The 18677-nt window shown below is 44.0% G+C and overlaps 1 protein-coding gene across 1 annotated transcript; it reads right to left on the bottom strand.

Annotated features, from left to right (window-relative positions):
• Positions 1–724: 724 nt before the first annotated feature.
• Positions 725–17818, bottom strand: LOC115095564 (pulmonary surfactant-associated protein A-like). Its single transcript, XM_029609463.1, has 4 exons — positions 17584–17818; positions 6914–7033; positions 5750–5827; positions 725–1285 (listed from the first exon to the last, which is right to left on the bottom strand). Exons 1-4 carry the CDS (start codon positions 17765–17767, stop codon positions 909–911), a joined length of 759 nt encoding a protein of 252 aa, XP_029465323.1. The 5' UTR covers positions 17768–17818; the 3' UTR covers positions 725–908.
• Positions 17819–18677: the final 859 nt, after the last annotated feature.

Genomic DNA, 18677 nt, shown 5'->3' on the forward strand with positions numbered 1-18677 from the left:
TCACATACTTTAGGGAGCTGATTTACAAAGTGTTAGCATCCGTGCTTTAGCGCTGGCATTAACACTGACAATGCATTTACAGAGCAGCAGTAAAGCCCTTAGCATTGAAAATAGCGCTATTTTTTAAGTGAAGACTAATAAGCCTGCTTTACTGCTGCATTCTACGCACCTTCATGTCCCTATGAATATATACATATCTATTTAACTTGTTTACAATCTTTACAATGCCTTTTACCTTAATTTCATTATTTGTTGTTGCATTTTAGCTACCAACATGGAACATGCATTAAATATAATGACATGGCTGGAGTCGATACCTGTATTAATTATAGAGTCAGCATCAGACCCATCTCTTCTTAATTTAATTATGTTGCAAATAATTTGAGCTGACTTTATAGATATCCCCAGCACTATATTTATTGATGAAGCACTGCATATTTCTGTGTATACCCCAAATTGATTAACATTAAGGTTTGTAATTGAGTCCCTAAATTCCTTGAAAGTCAGAGAAATAGTAACTGAGACCGAATTCAAACATTTCTATATTACATAATATACCACCAGATATCTAGGCTTTATTTTCTAGCCATGTATGAGCCAGATTGGCTGGTTCATACTTTTTCATAGATTAGTCTGTATACCAAACTAGACCTCAATGTCTAAACAACTCTGTAGTAATTGATTCTAAATGTTGGCAGAGCATGAATAATTGAGGCATTCATAATTAACTGTTATTTTCTGAATTTAATTTATTAGATGCACACACAGACCATCATTAAATAAACTCTTGTCATGATTTGCAATATCTCATCCATATATGAATTAAGAAGACTATTATTTATTACTCTAGAAAAATCAACATAGCTTGTCCTCAGAGCTTATCCCCTGAATTCAAGACACACTAGGCATTAAAACTCACAAATTGTAAGGCGGTATTGCTTACAGTTTTTATCATTCCACAGCCCATCTGTATACATTTCAACACAGCCTTCTTTCCCTTTCCCGTTTGGTTCATTTCGTCTCCAGCTGGTATAGTTCAGGGACCTTCCATCCATGTACTGGAATTCACCAACGGTGTCACTCTCAGTGATTCCTAAATATGTGTATCTATTAAACTTTTTCACAATATTTTGGATTGCTGTATTTTCAGCCTCATTCTTTGGAGTTACTATTTGGCCACCAACTTGTTCACATGTTTGTCTTGTTGTGAGAAAATCAACTTCTTTACTGTCAGTAGCTAGTAATTTGTCTCCCACATGTTGAATTGTTCCCACCAAGGCAAGGACTACAAAGGAAAGGGAAAATTATTTATCTTTACTTTTGTGTAAAACAAGTAATAAATTAAGAAAAAATATACTGTAAGAAGCCACAATATTTACAATTAATTTCTATCAAATCTTCAGGTTTATAATATCGAACCAAGTATATTTTAATTGTGGGCAAAGGAATGCTCTATCACTCTTTTGTGGTCACTGCTATTTCATGGAGGGCAATATTCAAAGACTTGATTTTCAAAAACATTTACCTGTGTACATGGGCTTTTAAAAATTGGTACAATATATGCTATTGAATTGTACATAAGATATTCATGTGTAAGTGTACTTTACATGTGAAAATGGCTTTTGAAATTTGCTACGATAGTATGTTACATATATGTGCATAACTTCTTTGAAAAATCACATGAAGGATTTAACCAGCTAGATTAAAACCTTTGACAATTGTCTGATCTAACTGGATAAATTTAGCTACATAAATTTCACTAGCATGCTATATTTAGCCGGCAAATTCTTGGCAGACCAGGGGGAGGTGGGATATGGTGGGGGGGAGTAAAGAGGCTGGTGTGATTTTCAGTGTTATCTTCCTTACTTGGCCAGCTAAATCTAAGTGCTACAAGAACAGACCTAAATCTTCCCAGCCTCCCAATGATCTATTTAAAATATCTCTCAGGGGCTTCATCCGTTTCCCCCCTTCTCTCCAAATAATAATAATAGTAATAGTAATAATAATAATAATAATAATAATAATAATAATAAAGGAAAACCACCCTGGAAGTCCCATTACTCTTTTCTTCCTCCCAACAATACTAATAACTCCTCCCCCCAACTCCTCTCCCTCCCAGCTGTCAGAACCAAAACAAACCCTGCCATGATGCCCCTACCCCAGAAGACTGATAAGGGAATTATCTCTCCCTGTCTTCCTATCCAAAATAAGTAGAGGACCATTCCTTTTTGGACAGGGGCTGAGGAGGATAGATCCCATGATCAGTCTACTAATACACACTTTGATTTACACGAATACAAAAAAGCAAAAATTAAAATAGAAAAATGGCTCACTAGCTACAAGACTTTGCTCATGCCTCAGAACAGAAATAAGCTATGAGAAAAACTCCCACCACACTTTCTCTATACACCTTGCTTGCACAGATCATATTTTTGCAAAGATGCTTCCAAGCCATTGAAGGAAATTGAAGCATTTTGGTTAAAAGAAGCTTCATTCCAAAATTGTTCAAGTAAACCAATGAGAAACATTTTGCATAATGTGATGGATGTGGGGGGCTCTGTTAAGGCTCAGCACAGCAACCCCTTGCTTTATATACCTTTATAACAGCAGAAAACATTAAACTGAAGTATCTATCAGAATTTCAAACATTTATACCTCATTAGAAATGGCTGAGCTCAGAACATAAAAAGGGTTTTGAAAAGTTTGAACTGATCACTGAGGTTTTTAACCTATGGCTGCTTAGCTTTTCTTGAAATTATAAAAATAAATAAAAGAAAAAAAAATTAATTTATTGACTCACATCAACTACCACTAAAAGGCAACACAGTGAATCAAGTAAAATTATATTAGAAGACATTTCTGTCTTAGAACCAAAGCCAGGCTTTGGGGGAGATTCCAAGATGGCTGACTTAGCTGGATGAAAATTTTTCCTTGCAATGCCTCACTCCAGAAGGAAGAGAAGGGCCAGAGAGCGTTAAAAGAGGCTCACCTCTATCTGATAACGTAATGAATACCAGCTTGAAAACAGTTATAAGAAAGAGATTTATTAATAGAGGAAGGCGGAAGGTTCCCCTATGGGGCAAAAGCGATACAACAAATGGGGGCGGATTTTCAGAGCCCTGCTCGCGTAAATCTGCCCAAAACCGGGCGGATTTACACGAGCAGGGCCCTGCGCGCCGGTGAGCCTATTTTACATAGGCTCACCGGCGTGCGCAGAACCCCGGGACTCGCGTAAGTCCCGGGGTTTTCGGAGTGGGCGTGTCGGGAGGCGTGTCGGGGGGCGGGGCCGGAGCGCGCGGCGTTGCGGGGGCATGTCGGCAGCGTTTTGGGGGCGGGTACGGGGGCGTGGCTACGGCCCAGGGGCGTGGCCGCGCCCTCCGTACCCGCCCCCAGGTCGCGGCCCGGCGTGCAGGAGGCCCACTGGCGCGCGGGGATTTACGCCTCCCTCTGGGAGGCGTAAATCCCCCGACAAAGGTAGGATGGGGGTTTAGACAGGGCCGGGCGGGTGGGTTAGGTAGGGGAAGGGAGGGGAAGGTGAGGGGAGGGCAAAGGAAAGTTCCCTTCTAGGCCGCTCCGATTTCGGAGCGGCCTAGGAGGGAACGGGGGTAGGCTGCGCGGCTCGGCGCGCGCAGGCTATACGAAATCGATAGCCTTGCGCGCGCCGATCCAGGATTTTAGCCGATATGCGCGACTACGCACGTATCTACTAAAATCCAGCGTACTTTTGTTTGCGCCTGGAGCGCAAACAAAAGTAGGCTATTCGCGCTCGTCTGAAAATCTACCCCATGGTGTATATAATTCAGAATCTGCCCTAACGTGTGCTCAGCTTATAAGGGTCCTGGGTTTGCTGATATCAGACATCTGCATAATCCACACCCATTACTTTTAATAGCCAATCGATATATATTTTAGCATGTGTACTTTTGCATGCTCTTACTGTAGGCCAGGGGCCTCTTGTTATCAGTATTATGGACAAAGTTAGTTCCGTCCTCCCAGGAATGATGTCATCCGTGCTGGCTGATTCTCTGGTAAGCTCAGTGATCTTAATGCTTCATAGCGCTAGAGATACATGTGCAGGATATAGGCAATTCACTATTCTACAAGAGCCAGAGTAACTTTCTGTTCCTCTTCCTGGTGTTTTGCTTGGCTTGAAGGACGCTCATGTTCCCTGGGAAGGTCCAGCTTCCGGGTTGTGCTCATTGGAGGAGGATCGGGAAGAGGTAGTACCCAACCCCCTCCCTGAGCTATCGATCTCCTTGTCCCCAGAGGAGTGACTTCTCCCTGTAAATCTCATGAAAGCACCAGTGTCTGGCTCGCTCCGGGCCAGGACGCCAGCTGTAACTGCCGAGGATGCAATGACCCGGGTGGAGATGTGCGACACAGCGCTCCTTGCTCCTTTGCCATCTGGAGTTTTAGAATTTACAGGGGATGTTGATGACAATGAATTTCCAGGCATGGTGGTGGAGAACCTATGCAGCTGCCATCCACTCAGACTTCTGAATTGCTAAGACTTGATGTATTCACTCTAGAATTTTTTTAGATCACGATTCAAGCTTTAAATATCAACATTTCTAACCAGCTCAAGCCTGTAATTGGTTATATGGCTACTTTAGATGGTCATTTGAAAGTTATGGAAATTCAAATTCTTGCTAATAAAAAGAATTCTGAGAATTTGAGGAAAGAGCTTGATTTAGCTATGGAATTACAACAAAGTATGCTGAAAGAAAATAAGTGGCTTACTTTTAAAGTAGAACATTTGGAAAATCAAGCGAAGGGAGGAACCTCCGTTTTATTAATTTTCCCCAAAGATCCAACTGTTGCTCCAAAAGAAATATAGAAGTAACATCTCATAGACATTTTGAAGATTCCAGAACATTTCCACTAGTTTCAAGAGTTTACCATATTCTCCCTTTTAAGAAGGAAACTGCCAGTCTGAATGATATGCAGGTCTTCTCTCCGGTTGTGAAGTCACCATTAAATTTAACAGCAGACATCCCAGAAGGATCTGGTTAAACCAGCTACATTGATTGTCTCTTTCCTTTTAGAATCTGACAAAGATTGGATCCTTAGAATGTTTTTTCCGTCATACTTCAGAGATTTTCCTGAATTTAAAAGTTTATGCTTTTCCAGACCTTGCATAGCAAACTCAGAAGTGAAGGAAGTAATTTTTATTATTGCGAACCCAAAGTTCTAGAGTTGGGGGCTTTATTTATTTTAAAGTATCCCTGTAAGTGTATTATTAAGTATATGAATGCATCATATATATTCTTTTTACCATCACAATTGTCATCTTTTTTTGAGTAACAAATCTCCTCCTGTTACTTCTTCTTCGCCTAATATCAGCTAGGAAATTTATGTCTATGATGGTCGCTCAGTATTGTATATAACCTCTCTTGCTAGTTCTTTACCTTTGTTTTTCCTTTAATGGGAAATTGTTTCCTGAAGATGTGATATTGGAATCTCCATAGAGTACTTGAAATTTATGAGACTATGATACATTTTCTTTCTTGGTTGATGAATTGAATACTTTTTAATTTTTTTTTTAATTTTTCTGTGTCTCATATGGTTTCACTTTCAAGTGTTTTTCTTGTAATGAATGGGAAATATGCATACATTTAAAAAAAAATCAAAGCCAGGCTTCTAAATAATTTACAAAAATAAGATATAAGAATTTTATGAATGTTTTAAGGATAATTTGCTGTAAGAATTTCATGACTTCTCATTTTATCTGATGTAAAAGCAATATTACCTCCTTCAATTCTAGAGATCCTATGCCTTAAATCAGACAAGATTTCTTGCAATTGTGCATCTTCAGAAGCTGAAAGGCCTAGGGGAAAATGTCACAAACAGAAATTATATCAGAAGACATTCTTGATGAAACAATGCAATATTAAAAGCAGGATTCCAGAATCAGTATTTGTTTGACAAATATTTCACCATAGCAATGCAAAAAATTAGTATGAAATACACCTTATATGCTTCAACATACACAGAGTGGAGAAAAATTGAAAGAAGATCAGCAAACTGTGAGTAATGAATAGATTGAGAACACCGAGGAACCCATGAGGAGTCCTTACCCTGGAGAGATAGAGAGAGTTTAGACTCTGTTCAGAGACTGTGATTTACTACTTTTTTTTTGGAAGGGGTTTTCCTACCCCTGTATAAGAAGCCCTGCCCACATAGGAACTCCACTTGACCAAGCCTGGAGGGTGGATGATTCCCTTGCCCCTTGCTGGCGTACACATGTTAGAAAATCAGCGGGCTGCGTGCACATGTGTGCTGGATTTTGGAAACGTGCGTGCATGTGCGTGCAACGTGCGCAAGGGGGATACAGTTTCACAAATGTCACACGGTGATGCATCCTGGCCTTCCCCAGTTCCCTCCCAGTCTGCTCCAATTAAGGAGAGGACTGGGAGGGAACTTCCCTACCACTTACCCTAACCTCCCTTCCCCTTCTCCTCTCCTCCCCACCCCCTAAATGTTACATACTTTGGGGGGGGGGGGGGTTTGTTTCTTAAGTTGCTGCTCCTCCAGAGCAGAAGCAACTTGTACATGCCGACTGACTGCCAGCGCACGCTTCCCCAGCACAGCGGCAAATAACTGCTGTACCAGCGCCTCTGGCCCCGCCCCTTCCTGCCCCTTTAATTGGGCTTGGCACTTCGGCATGTAACAGGGATAACGCACATGGTCGGACCCCTTTGAAGATTCGCGTGGTGCACAGAAGGCCCGGACAATGCTCGCATGTTATAAAATCAGCACATCCATGTGCACGCTCTGGGAACCACATGCACGTAGACACGAGTGCACATCTTTTAAAATATACCCCTAAATCTACTGGCTCACCTTTATCTATATGGTATCCTGCAATTATTTATCAATAGATTGGGAAATAATGAATACAATTATCTTTTACCTGGTTCACCGGTATCTCCTTTGTCTCCTGGCAAACCCTGGTCACCTTTGGGCCCAGGAAATCCATCTCTTCCTGCTGGGCCCTGATTACCACCAGGGGGTCCTTGGGGTCCTTGAGGTCCTATGTATAATAAATACAGGGATGAAAACTCACACAGTTCTTTTCATAAAGTTAGAGGCAAAGGGCAGTAGAGATTTTTTTCAGCTTTACAAATTTCTAGAGGTTTCTCACTAAAGAAGGGTAAGAAGGGCAGTATCCCCTTAAAGGAATAAACAACATGAACATTATCCCAAATTTTGTAGGCTTTAGTTTTGGAGAATATCACATTTGCAGCAAATCTTAACCAATTTTACATTGAGCAAATATAGATTAGCTCATTGACTATCAGATTTAGGGCCTTATTTTCTAAGGCTATCGCACGCTTGCACTACCAGCGCAAGCGTGCGATAGCTAGAAATCGTAGAGCATGCCTGCGAAGGGGACATCAGAGCAGAGTTTGCCCCGGAAGAGGAGGAGTTGGGACGTCACCGGGGCTGACTTCACGAAGACGGCGCAGACAGCGAAAAGGTAAGGAGCCTTTTCGCTGCCTATTTCGCGACGAATAACTACACCTTTTATGGTGTAGTTATTCGGCGCATCGCCGGCAGCGATCGCACTGTGGCTGTGCGATCGCTGCCGGCTAGCGCAGAACTGCCCCCCCCCCCCCGCCCTCTGTTACCACTGGATTTTCTAAGCTCTGCAAACTTAGAAAATCTGCCCCTTAATGAGCTATTTATTTTAAGTAAACCCCACCAATACCACCACCATCTCTACCAGCATTACCTAGCCCCATCAGCAACCAAAGCCCACTCATAGTTTGTATTTCTAATATTTTATAACATATAACCTACATCAAGCAATAAACAGTAGCATTATATCTTCTTTGAGCATATGTTTCAAAAAGTATGTTATATAAATTACAGATAATTAAATAAAATCAGAACAAAAGAAATCAAATCTCAAAACCTTTGTGGGGAATATAGCAGGGAGTTTAATCAAGGCTGTGGGGTTGTGGTGGAGGAGAAATGATAAAAGATTTGAAAAAAATTAGTCCAAGGGCATCCAAGAACAGAGTATAATCAAAATATGCACTGTCCTGCTTAGTTATCTGCCTATCTCTTTTTGTATAAAGAAATTATGACACTTGAAGAAGCTACTTGAGACTGGAAGTGACAAATCTGTGAAAGATAAAGGAATACACAATAAAAGTTTTATCTAAATTACAGTTAAATCTTTAACATGCTTTAGAATTATAAGGCGTCCCATTAAGCTTGTATGTCATGGCCCAAAATATTCTGTGCTTTGAAAAAGAAGTTGCTGTACTATTACAGTTTTATTGATATAAAAGGATAAAAAATTAGCACAGATGCGCTGCTGGTGCCAAGTTTTGTTTTGGCTGGTAGATCCAGAAATGCACAAATAAGAGAGAACAAATATATTAAGAAGGAACTAACTTTGATAAGACAGCAAACTTCAAACAGTTTTTTTATTTACTTATGTTTGTAGGAACATAAGTAGCAGTGCTTGTTAGTTACCCATTCTGTAATTCAGAGTTCTAATAGGCATAATAGCACACGAGAAAACTGATTTCTTTGTTGGTGTAATACCTTTATTACTGGACCAATATAGGAATTATCCAAAGATGTAACTATACACCATCATCTGTAGGTGGTCTATTGCTAATTAACTCTGGAATTCTTTGCCAGAGAATGTGTTTATGGCAGTTAGTGTAACAGGGTTTAGAAAAGATTTGGATACGTTCTTAGAGGAAAAATCTTTAAACAGCTATTAATTAATAAGCAATAATAGCTTGAGACAAGAGCAACAGATAAGTATGAAAAAATAAGTATGAAAGCTTGCTGGGCAGACTGGATGGACTGTTGGTCTTCTGCCGTCATTTCTATGTTTCTATGTTAAATAAAGCAAAAATAGCACCTGCGATAAAAGGGGGCGTGGTTAGGGTAATTTGAGCCTGCCGCATTGCATAGGTAAATATGTCAGTACCCATGGTGTTGCTTCAGCATGTTACGTGTTGCATCACAGTGTAGCACATTGCATCAGTGCGTGCCACGCCATTGAATGCGCCTCACATAAATTAGTAGGGATGTGAATCATTTTTCTGAAGGATGGAAATATCGTATGATATTTTCTCAACTGTCAAGTATCGGGGGGGGGGGGGGGGGGTGTCCCCAAAAGCGATAGGAAAACCCCATGAAATTTTCGTGTGGTTTTCTTATCATTTGGTGGGGGGGGGGGGGGGGGGGGGGGGGTAAGAAAGGGCACATAGAAAAAAAATCCCCAAACCCACCCCACCCCAACCCTTTAAATCTGATTATTTAGAATCCCCCACCCTCCTGACCCCCCAAAAAACTTTTCTAAAGTACATGGTGGTCCAGCGGGGGTCCCGGGAGCAATCTCCCGCTCTCGGGCCATCGCCTGCCACTAATCAAAATGGCACCGATGGCCCTTTGCCCTTACCATGTGACAGGGGTTATTGGTGCCATTGACTGGCCCCTATCACATGGCAGGAGCAATGGATGGCCTGTGCCATTTTTTAAGATGGCACCAGCTGTCCATTGCTCCTACCATGTGACAGAGGCCAGCCAATGGCACTGATAGCCCTGTCACATGGTAAGGGCAAAGGGCCATCGGCGCCATTTTAAATAATGGTAGCTGATGGCCCGAGAGGGGGAGATCGCTCCCGGGACCCCGCTGGACCACCAGTGACTTTTGGTAAGTCTTGGGGATGGGGTTGGGCAAGTCTTGGGGGGTCAGGAGGGTGGGGGGGGGGTTGCAATTAATTAAATGTGAAGGGTTGGGCTGAGTTTGTGGTTTTTTCTTTTTTAATGTGCCCTTTCTCCCCTCCCCAAAAACGATAAGAAAACCACACAAAATTTCGTGGGTTTTCTTATCGTTTCATCACCCCCCCACCCGAAACACGATGAAATAGGAAATATCGTCTCTATTTCCTATTTCGTCGCAAAACGAATGCACATCCCTAGTGGTTAATACTTTGAAATCGTGGTTCAGTGTGCTGTGGTAGTCAAAAAAGCCATCCAGTGCTCCTACCATGTGACAGGGGCCGGCCAATGGCACGGATTCCCTGTCACTTGGTAAGGGCAAAGGGCCATCGGCGCCATTTTTATTAGTGGCAGCCGATGGCCCAAGAGCGGGAGATCGCTCCCCACACCCCCACTGGACCACCAGGTAATTTTAAAAGGTTTTGGGTGGATCGGGAGGGTGGGGGAGGCTAAGGGTAAGTTTTAAAGGGTTGGGTGGGTTGTTTTTTTTTTATCGGGCCATCGGCGCCATTTTTATTAGTGGCAGCCAAAATGGCGCCGATGGCCCGAGAGCGGGAGATCGCGCCAGGACCCCCCCGCTGGACCACCAGGTAATTTAAAACATTTTGGGGGGGGTTCGGGAGGGTAAGGGATTCATTTTAAAGGGTCGGGGTGGGTTTAGGGGTTGTTTTGGTGTGCCGGTTTTCCCGCCCTCCCCCCAAATAACTCCCGTACCCGATTAACGATTTTTCACGATAAATCAGGGGAATTTGTATTGTATCGTACACTCTAACGATTTAAAAAATATCGGACAATTTTTTAAATCGTCAAAAAACGATTCACATCCCTAGTTTTTGGGTACTTGCCAGGTACTTGTAACCTGGATTGGCCACTGTTAGAAACATGATGCTAGGCTTGATGGACCCTTGGTCTGACCCAGTATGGCAATTTCTTATGTTCTTATGACTATCAGTATCTGTATGCATAGGAGTAATACCAGGACTGGATCAACATGTCCTGTAAATCCAGTTGGTAAATCTAGTCTGCAGTGGCTCTAAAACTGGTGAGGCTGTGGTGTCAGCTGTGTCTTGGCATGCCCATGTGACAGTAAGTCTACCCAGTACAGGTGTATTACTTCACATGCACACGTTTCTCAACTATGGAATGAGGCAATAAATTGTAAAATCTGTCAGTGAAACCTGTACCTTTAAGCTTCAGAGGTATTTGAGATGTATAGCATTTCTAGAGTTGTAGCTCTCCATATTTGAGGAGCAGCTGAGGTGGCATCATACTTGTGGCACTATCTCATCCACATGTGAGCACTAGGATGGGGTCCACTGGGGAGGGCCGGCAAGCCACACAGTGCTAGCTAGGCCACAAACTGTCATGCTACACATGCAACTTTTAGTGTCACTATCAGGCAGAACATATAATGGCAGACACATGTATTTGATTGAAATCTTTACTTTCACAACAGTTTTTCAACTACAATCTACTGCTCCATTGCCAAGACGAATCCTGAGTAGGCATACATGTTTTCTGTTACACAGTGACCTACTCAGAGAAGCAGTGAGAGAAAGAAAGATGATAGAGAGGAAAGCAGCAGCTAACAGTCTACTGGCCTCCCTTCCCTGGAAGGGGATGTGGTAGGTGAAGTCTATCATGAAAAGTAGCATTATATAATAGGGATGTGAATCGTTTTTCAACGATTAAAATTATCGTCCGATAATTTTAATATCGTCTTAAATCGTTATAGAACACAATACAATAGAAATTCTAACGATTTATCGTTAAAAATCGTTAAATCGTGTTAGTGCGCACTAACTCCCGTTAGTGTGCACTAACAGAAAATGATACAAATTGACACTTTCCAGGTCAGTAAAGGTCAGTTAGGAATGAATATGTGTTCCTATTGGCTGGCTGCCCTCTTATCTATTGATGTTACCAAGGTTCGCACTGAGGTGATGGTTGGGGGGATGGGAAATGGAACTGGAAACTCACGAACACCAACAGAAAATGAAACAAAGTGTTGACACTTCCCAGGTCAGTAAAGGTCATTTAGGAATGAATATGTATTCCTATTGGCTGGCTGTGCTCTTATCTATTGATGTTATCAAGGTTCCCACTGAGGTAATGGTTGGGGGGATGTGAAATGGAAACAGTTGGAAGCTTGACAAAAAAAGTAATGTGATGATCATCACTCATGTGACTAGAACTTGTTTGTTTATTATTTTTGTTAGCAGGCATGTGAAATGCTAGTGCATGTTGAATTTGCCAATCACTGTGCATTTTAGAAAGGTGGTCCTGGCTGGAACTATTATACACAGTTCAAATATATGTGGTAATTGATTGTTGGTAAGTGTATTTTTTAAGTAGCCACACTGGCCACCAGTATGTTTACTTTTCCTCCTACTTAACTCACTAGCTCAACTTTATAAGAAGGGCTTCTCTGCTTGTGTGTTGCTTTTGTTTGGTGTAAGGAGAGCAGAAACATCAGATCTTTATTCAATCTACTACAGTCAGGCAGCTCCCCCCTGTCTGTGAAGCCAGCCTCTCACTAGTAATGCAGGGAAGGAGCTGTTTCAGCCTCACCATCCTCCTCCCCCCCTCCCCTCACCCACACACCATTCACTGGCTGGGACATGGGGGAGGGTCAGGCAGCTCCCCCCTGTCTGTGAAGCCAGCCTCTCACTAGTAAAGCAGGCGGGATAGGGCACTGCATGCAGGAAGATCACAACACCCCTGGTGTCAGGGTTAGGGCACTGTGTGCAGGAAGATCACAACACTCCTGGTATTAATAGGGATAGGGCACTGTGTGTACATGAAGATCACAACACCCCTGGTATCAGGGTTAGGGCACAAGTTCTAGTCACATTGACTGATCACATTACTTTTTTTGTCAAGCTACCAACAGTTTCCATTTCCCATCCCCCATATACTGTCAGTGGGAACCTTGGTAACATGAATAAATAAGAGGGCAGCCAATAGGAATACATATTCATTCCTAAACTGACCTTAACTGACCTGAAAAGTGTCAAATTGTATCAATTTGAGTTAGTGCGCACTAACTCCCGTTAGTGCGCACTAATCGGAAAAAACGATTTTTAACGATTTTTCAACGAAATAATCGTGCCAAACACGATTTTCTTCTCCTGCCACACGATTTCAATTGTTAAGACGATATGGCACACGATTCACATCTCTATTATATAAGGTTTTGACAAAGCTGACTGCCACTCAACGTGGTGTCCTGTGCTCATGCAGGGAGACATAGGGGATCCGGGGGAAATCAGGAACTATATCCATTTGTAGTCCATGGCAAAGAGTGATATTATGGAAGACACAGCAAAGCAGCACTATATCTGCAACTTTGGCTGGGGTATACATTAAAGCTCCAACTGTCTTGTCCAAGCAGTAAAATCAACTTTTGAGAACTTTTTAGGTGTGTTCGATGACACATAAGGCCTCATTGTACCTTGTCTCTGCCGGCGTATTGGGAGGACGCACTTCAGGAATGAACCACTTTCCTTTCACTGGTGGAATAAGTTAAGTGCAAGCATTAGTTTGATTCTTCTTTTTTCACACAGTGCCTGCACTTGCTAAACAGCCTGGTTCAGGTGTTTTACTTTTATGCAACCTATGATTAGACAAGCCCAGTGTTCCACGGGCTTGATCATATAAGCCATATAGCTCACTGTGGCAATATATGACGGTTGCTAGATATCACTCCTTATTGAGTTCCTCTTTATATAGCTGAATTTTTATTATTGTGACAGTTTCTGCTTTTCAGCTAATTTTTGAGTTACTAATAGTGCTAGGCGTATTGGGAATAGCAACGGGGATGAGAAGCCAGGTCCTGCAACTGTACCCAGAATCTCCTTTAGCAAGGACAGATTTAAGCCATCAATTATAGCATTGTCACTTCCAGATCTGGCTGGCAAACCACACCATCCTACAAAACTGTATAAGGTAGCCTGTACCTTTCCCTGAGCCTTAAAGGGTGATTTGACTAGCCGAATTACATATCACATTGTTCTGAGACAGTATATGTGCAGGATAGCAGTAGACCATTTCCATGCTGTTTGCCACAAACACATTGCCACAGATGTAATATAGAAAGAAGCATATCTCCTACCTACAAGCCAACTGTTACCATATAGACCATCATCAAAATTTTCAAAGAGCCCCAATTACCTATGGAGCAAATCTTAAAACGTACACGAGGGCGCAGATTTGTTCGCACAACCAGGCACGAACAAATCTACACTGTGCACGCTGCCGTGCGCATGTTATAAAATCCAGGGTCGGCGTGCACAGGGGGGGTGCACAATTGTGCAACCTGTGCGCGCTGAGCTGAGCAGCCTGCCTCCGTTCCCTCCGAGGCCGTCCCGATTTATTTTCTTCCCCCCCCATCTTTCCCTCCCTTCCCCTATCTAACCCACCTCCCAGCCCTAACTAAACCCCCCTACCTTATTTCGTGAAGTTATGACTGCCTCTGGCAGGCGTAACTTGCGCGCGCTGCCGGCTCCCTGCTCCGCCACAGGCCTCTGTGCCAGAGCACTCGGCCCTGCCCCCGGACCGCTGCCACGCATCTGGCCCCACCCATGGACTGCCGTCATGCCCCCGGACATGCCCCATCCCACCGCCACGCCCCCGGCCACGCCCCCGGCCAGCCCCTTATTCAAAGCCCCGGGACTTACGCGCGTCCCGGGGCTTGCGCACCGCCGAGCCAATGCAAGATAGGCTTGATGCGCACAGGGGGAGGCAGGGGTAGGTTTTAGGGGGTTGCGCATGTATCTTACACGTGCAACCCTTTGAAAATCTACTCCTAAGTATAAAGGAATTGTGTACGGCTCCTGGATACCTGGCCACCATGTCAAGGATACACATTTGAGCGTAATAGAGCACTTGCATATTGATAGAGTGGAAGAACTGTTGCGGTCCCGGGTCATGCCCCGGTCCCTCCACCTACCTCGGGGATGGTCCAGGCCGCTGCGACATCTTTTTGGCCCGTACGGGCCTGCCTGGCTCCTGCCGCGGCGCTCCCTCCTCGAGAGAGACACCTTCGATGCTCCGTAGCTGTCCCCGCCCCCTAGGCGCGCGCGCACAAAGGGGCTCAACATTTAAAGGGGCCAGCACAGGAAAGTACAGCACTGCCCTGGGATGACGTCTGACGCTCTCAGGGTATTTAAACCCTGCAACTTGCTCCACTCCTTGCCTTGCAACGAGGTTACTCTTCCAGAGTTGCTAGTTGCTGTTCCTGGCTTCTGACAATGGCTCGTCCACTGGCTTCTGACTTAAGCTCAACCTCCAGTATCCTGTCCTGCACCGTCCAGGGGGCCTCGCCTAAGTCCAAGCAGCTCGGGTCCTCACGGGCCCCTCCCTGGTGGGGGGGGGGGGATTATGGGCTTCCAGTGGTGAGGTTCCGGTTGGCCTTCTGGCTCCAGCTTCTCCTCTCTTCAATACTCTGGAACACCTCTTCAGGATACAGCACATAAGTCCAAGCTGCCAGGGTCCTCACGGGCTCCTCCTGGGGGGACCTCGGGCTTCCAGTGGTGAAGATTCCTCTGGTCTTCTGCCCTGTGCCGCCTCCCGGCTTCGACATCCACTGTGGGTCTTCCCATGGTGCATCATCATCTGTCCCAGCTGGCTCAAGGGTCCACGAATCCAACAGTTTGCAAGGCCATGGACCCGGCGGACCTGGCCGGTCTTCAGGCCATTCCTGGAATCGCCCAACGGCTGCAACAGCAGCAACACTGCCTAGATGTCCTGACGGCGACAGTAGAGAGACTGGCTAACTGTTTGGATGCTACGCCTTTGGCAGCACCTCCAGTAATGGTTTCCATACCCAGTCCTGGCCCTGCGACTTCTACCCAATTGCCAGTGCTGCCCAGATACTCAGGGGAAGCGAAGCAGTGCTGCGGGTTCCTCAACCAGTGCTATATACATTTCACTCTACTGCCTTTTCAGTTTCCGACAGACCTGGTGAAGACTAGTTACATTGTGTCCTTGCTAGATGGGAAGCCCCTGGTCTGGGCCTCCCCATTATGGGTACGTAATGACCCCATCCTTGGAAATCTGCAACAGTTTGTGTCGGCGTTTCAACACATTTTTGACGAGCCTGCCCGCAAGTCCACAGCGGCTGCTGAACTACTCCAATTGCGCCAAGGCTCCCGTTCCCTTGCAGAGTATGCAGTCGAGTTCCGCACCCTAGCCACTGAACTGGTCTGGAGGGACGACAGTCTCCACGGCATATTCCTGGAAAGAATGTCCTCATATCACAAGGACTAGTTAGCAGCAAGGGACCTCCCAGAGGATCTCGACAGTTTGATCGACCTGGCAGGAAGGGTCAACCGCCGAATCCAACAACGGTTCCGGGAGGGGAGGCCTGGCCGTAGAACTGGTAATATGGGTTTGATGTTCCCTCAGCCTGTGCCCTCGTCCTCTACTTCCACCAGTGCCCAAGGAGCAGAACCCATGCAGTTGGGCCGTGGCCCAATCTCTCAAGAAGGGAGGAGGTGCCGATGTGCCCAGGGCCTGTGCCTATACTGCGGCAACAAGGGGAACTTCCTAGCTCAATGTCATGGCATGACCAGGTATTCATAACGCCCATCTCTCATGTTGAACACGGTCTTCCACTCGTCGCCCGGTCGTATGTTTACCAGGTTGTATGCTCCCCGGAGATTGAGTTTGGTGAATACCTTGGCTCCTTGTAGGGATGTGCAGCCAAAAAGTTTTCGTTGCATTCGTGATACGTATTCGTGAGGGGTCAATTCTGTTTCATGCGGAAGTATGGAGAATTCCATAAGTTGTCGATCTGTCAATACGTTACTATGGCGAGTTAAATTCCTGTCCCAGCTAAAATTAAAATTAACTACAACCCCCCACCCTCCTGACCCCCCAAGACTTACCAAAACTCCCTGGTGGTCCAGCGGGGGGTCCGGGAACTCACTCACACCCTCGTTGCTGGTTTTGCATCATGGCGCCGATAGCCTTTGTCACAGGGGCTACCGGTGCCATTGGGCAGCCCCTGTCACATGGTCACCGGTGCCATCTTGTGCTCCTACCATGTGACAGGGGCTGACCAATGGCACCGGTAGCCCCTGTGACATAGTATGGGCAAAGGCTATTGGCACCATTTTGAGTCCTGGCATTGGACGGCAGGTCGCTCCGGGACCCCCATTGGATCCACAGGGACTTTTGGCCAGCTTTAGGACACACAACATAGATAGATCTTTTATTAACAGTATTGAGGAGTAGAGATGTGAATCAGAACCGGAATTGGTTCTGATTCCGGTTCCGATTCACATCGGTTTTTCTTTTTTCGTCCGGCCCAATCGCGGTTTTGTTTATCGGCTGCGCACTGATACTATTTTAAGCCCATTGTGGACAGACAGTGGATTAAATTTTCAGCCCCCTCCTGTTCTAAGACTATTATCCCCCCAAACTTACAAATTTTAAAATTGAAAAATAGAAATTTTATTTTAATTTTATGTTTTTGAATGGTGGTTCACCATTATTTTGTAAACAAGCGCTGACAAATGTATGTAATATTTATCAAATTTTTTAATCTGCAAACTTTTGGGCATACTAAGGCCCTCTATTCAGGCACTGAAGATAGTAGTTCTGGAAGATGCATACCATTCATACCCACCTCATGTCCCCATGTCTCCTCTTGACATATTTTATTTTTGGTGAACTAATTTGAATTAAACCTTTAGAAGTCAAAATTGTTTGGATTCTTCTTAGTTATGAAACAAATAATTATATTTTCCATAGAACCAGTATTTACACCAATACGTACCTTCAGGAGCATGTAATAAAGCAGTAACAGTGATTACATGCATTTACCTGGCTCTCCTCTGTCTCCTTTCATACCATCTCTTCCATCTCTTCCCGGCAAACCATTCTGTCCCGGAGTACCTGGGATTCCAGGAACACCAGCACACATATCACCATCTTGGGCTTGACACGTCATTCGGAATACAGCCACAATGGTTAAAAGCAGGAGGAGTAGTAAAGATGGGGAAAACATGATTGTCTAACAAGCAAACTATAGAAGTAAAATTGTTACACAAAGGATGAGCTGGAAAAAAGAGAGAAAGAAAAAAATAAGTACTTTGTTCATATTTTTAACACAGACATTGAATTAGTAGCTTGATGTTATTTTATAATAAACAAAAAATGTATTCATGATTCATAAAACCAAACTAGAAATAGAGATGGACACAATTGTCCGTGGCAAAAGAGAAAGAAGTAAACAGAACATTGCCAGTTTTGCCTCCATGAATTTTCCATGGAAATTCCTGTTTTACTAAGAACATTTTCCTAAAATGCATAGGGACATTTAATATATTTTCACATAATCTACATCTGCATAATTCCATGGGTTTTATTTTGCAGAGATTTGCGCTAATGATGCTGCTCATGATTGTCTAGGGTAAAAATTCGACACATTTTAGAGAACTTGCTAACTTCAGATTGAATTTCTTTTAAATTGAAGCTTTCTTGCAAATTGAAACCTGCAGAAATACTAATTTACATTTAATCAAGGCAGCAACAACCAATAATTGTACATGTATTACAAGGCAAATTCTACAGTAACACATCCCAATTGGCTTATGTTTCTCTGTTACAAGAACAATCTTATCCACTGTGCCTGTTGTAATTCATTTTCCTCCTGGCAGGCACAGAAGATACCTCTTTTTGCTTTATCTCTTGCTCATTTTCATTTTATTATGAAAACTCACCGACTACCATTTTCATTTAGTTCCAGTGACCTTGGGCCTGATATGTCATGCTGGTGCTCTGCTGATGCAAGGCACAAATAGCCTGGTGCTGCACCATCATGAGCAATTCTGCATCTTCTGGCACTAAATGAATGTGGGCCAGAACAATTCAGGCACAGTTTCAAGACTTGCACATAACAAAGTCTTTCCATAGTC

The sequence above is a fragment of the Rhinatrema bivittatum genome, chromosome 7 (assembly GCF_901001135.1).
Source record: "Rhinatrema bivittatum chromosome 7, aRhiBiv1.1, whole genome shotgun sequence".
In the NCBI taxonomy this organism is placed as follows: Eukaryota; Metazoa; Chordata; class Amphibia; order Gymnophiona; family Rhinatrematidae; genus Rhinatrema; species Rhinatrema bivittatum.

Excerpts from the sequence above, each read along its gene's own strand:
- LOC115095564 (XM_029609463.1), bottom strand. The coding sequence starts at position 17,767 with ATGTTTTCCCCATCTTTACTACTCCTCCTGCTTTTAACCATTGTGGCT. Across the intron at positions 5,828-6,913 it reads AGGAGATACCGGTGAACCAG|GCCTTTCAGCTTCTGAAGAT; the intron begins GTAAAAGATAAT and ends ATTTTCCCCTAG. Across the intron at positions 1,286-5,749 it reads GATCTCTAGAATTGAAGGAG|TCCTTGCCTTGGTGGGAACA; the intron begins GTAATATTGCTT and ends TTTCCTTTGTAG.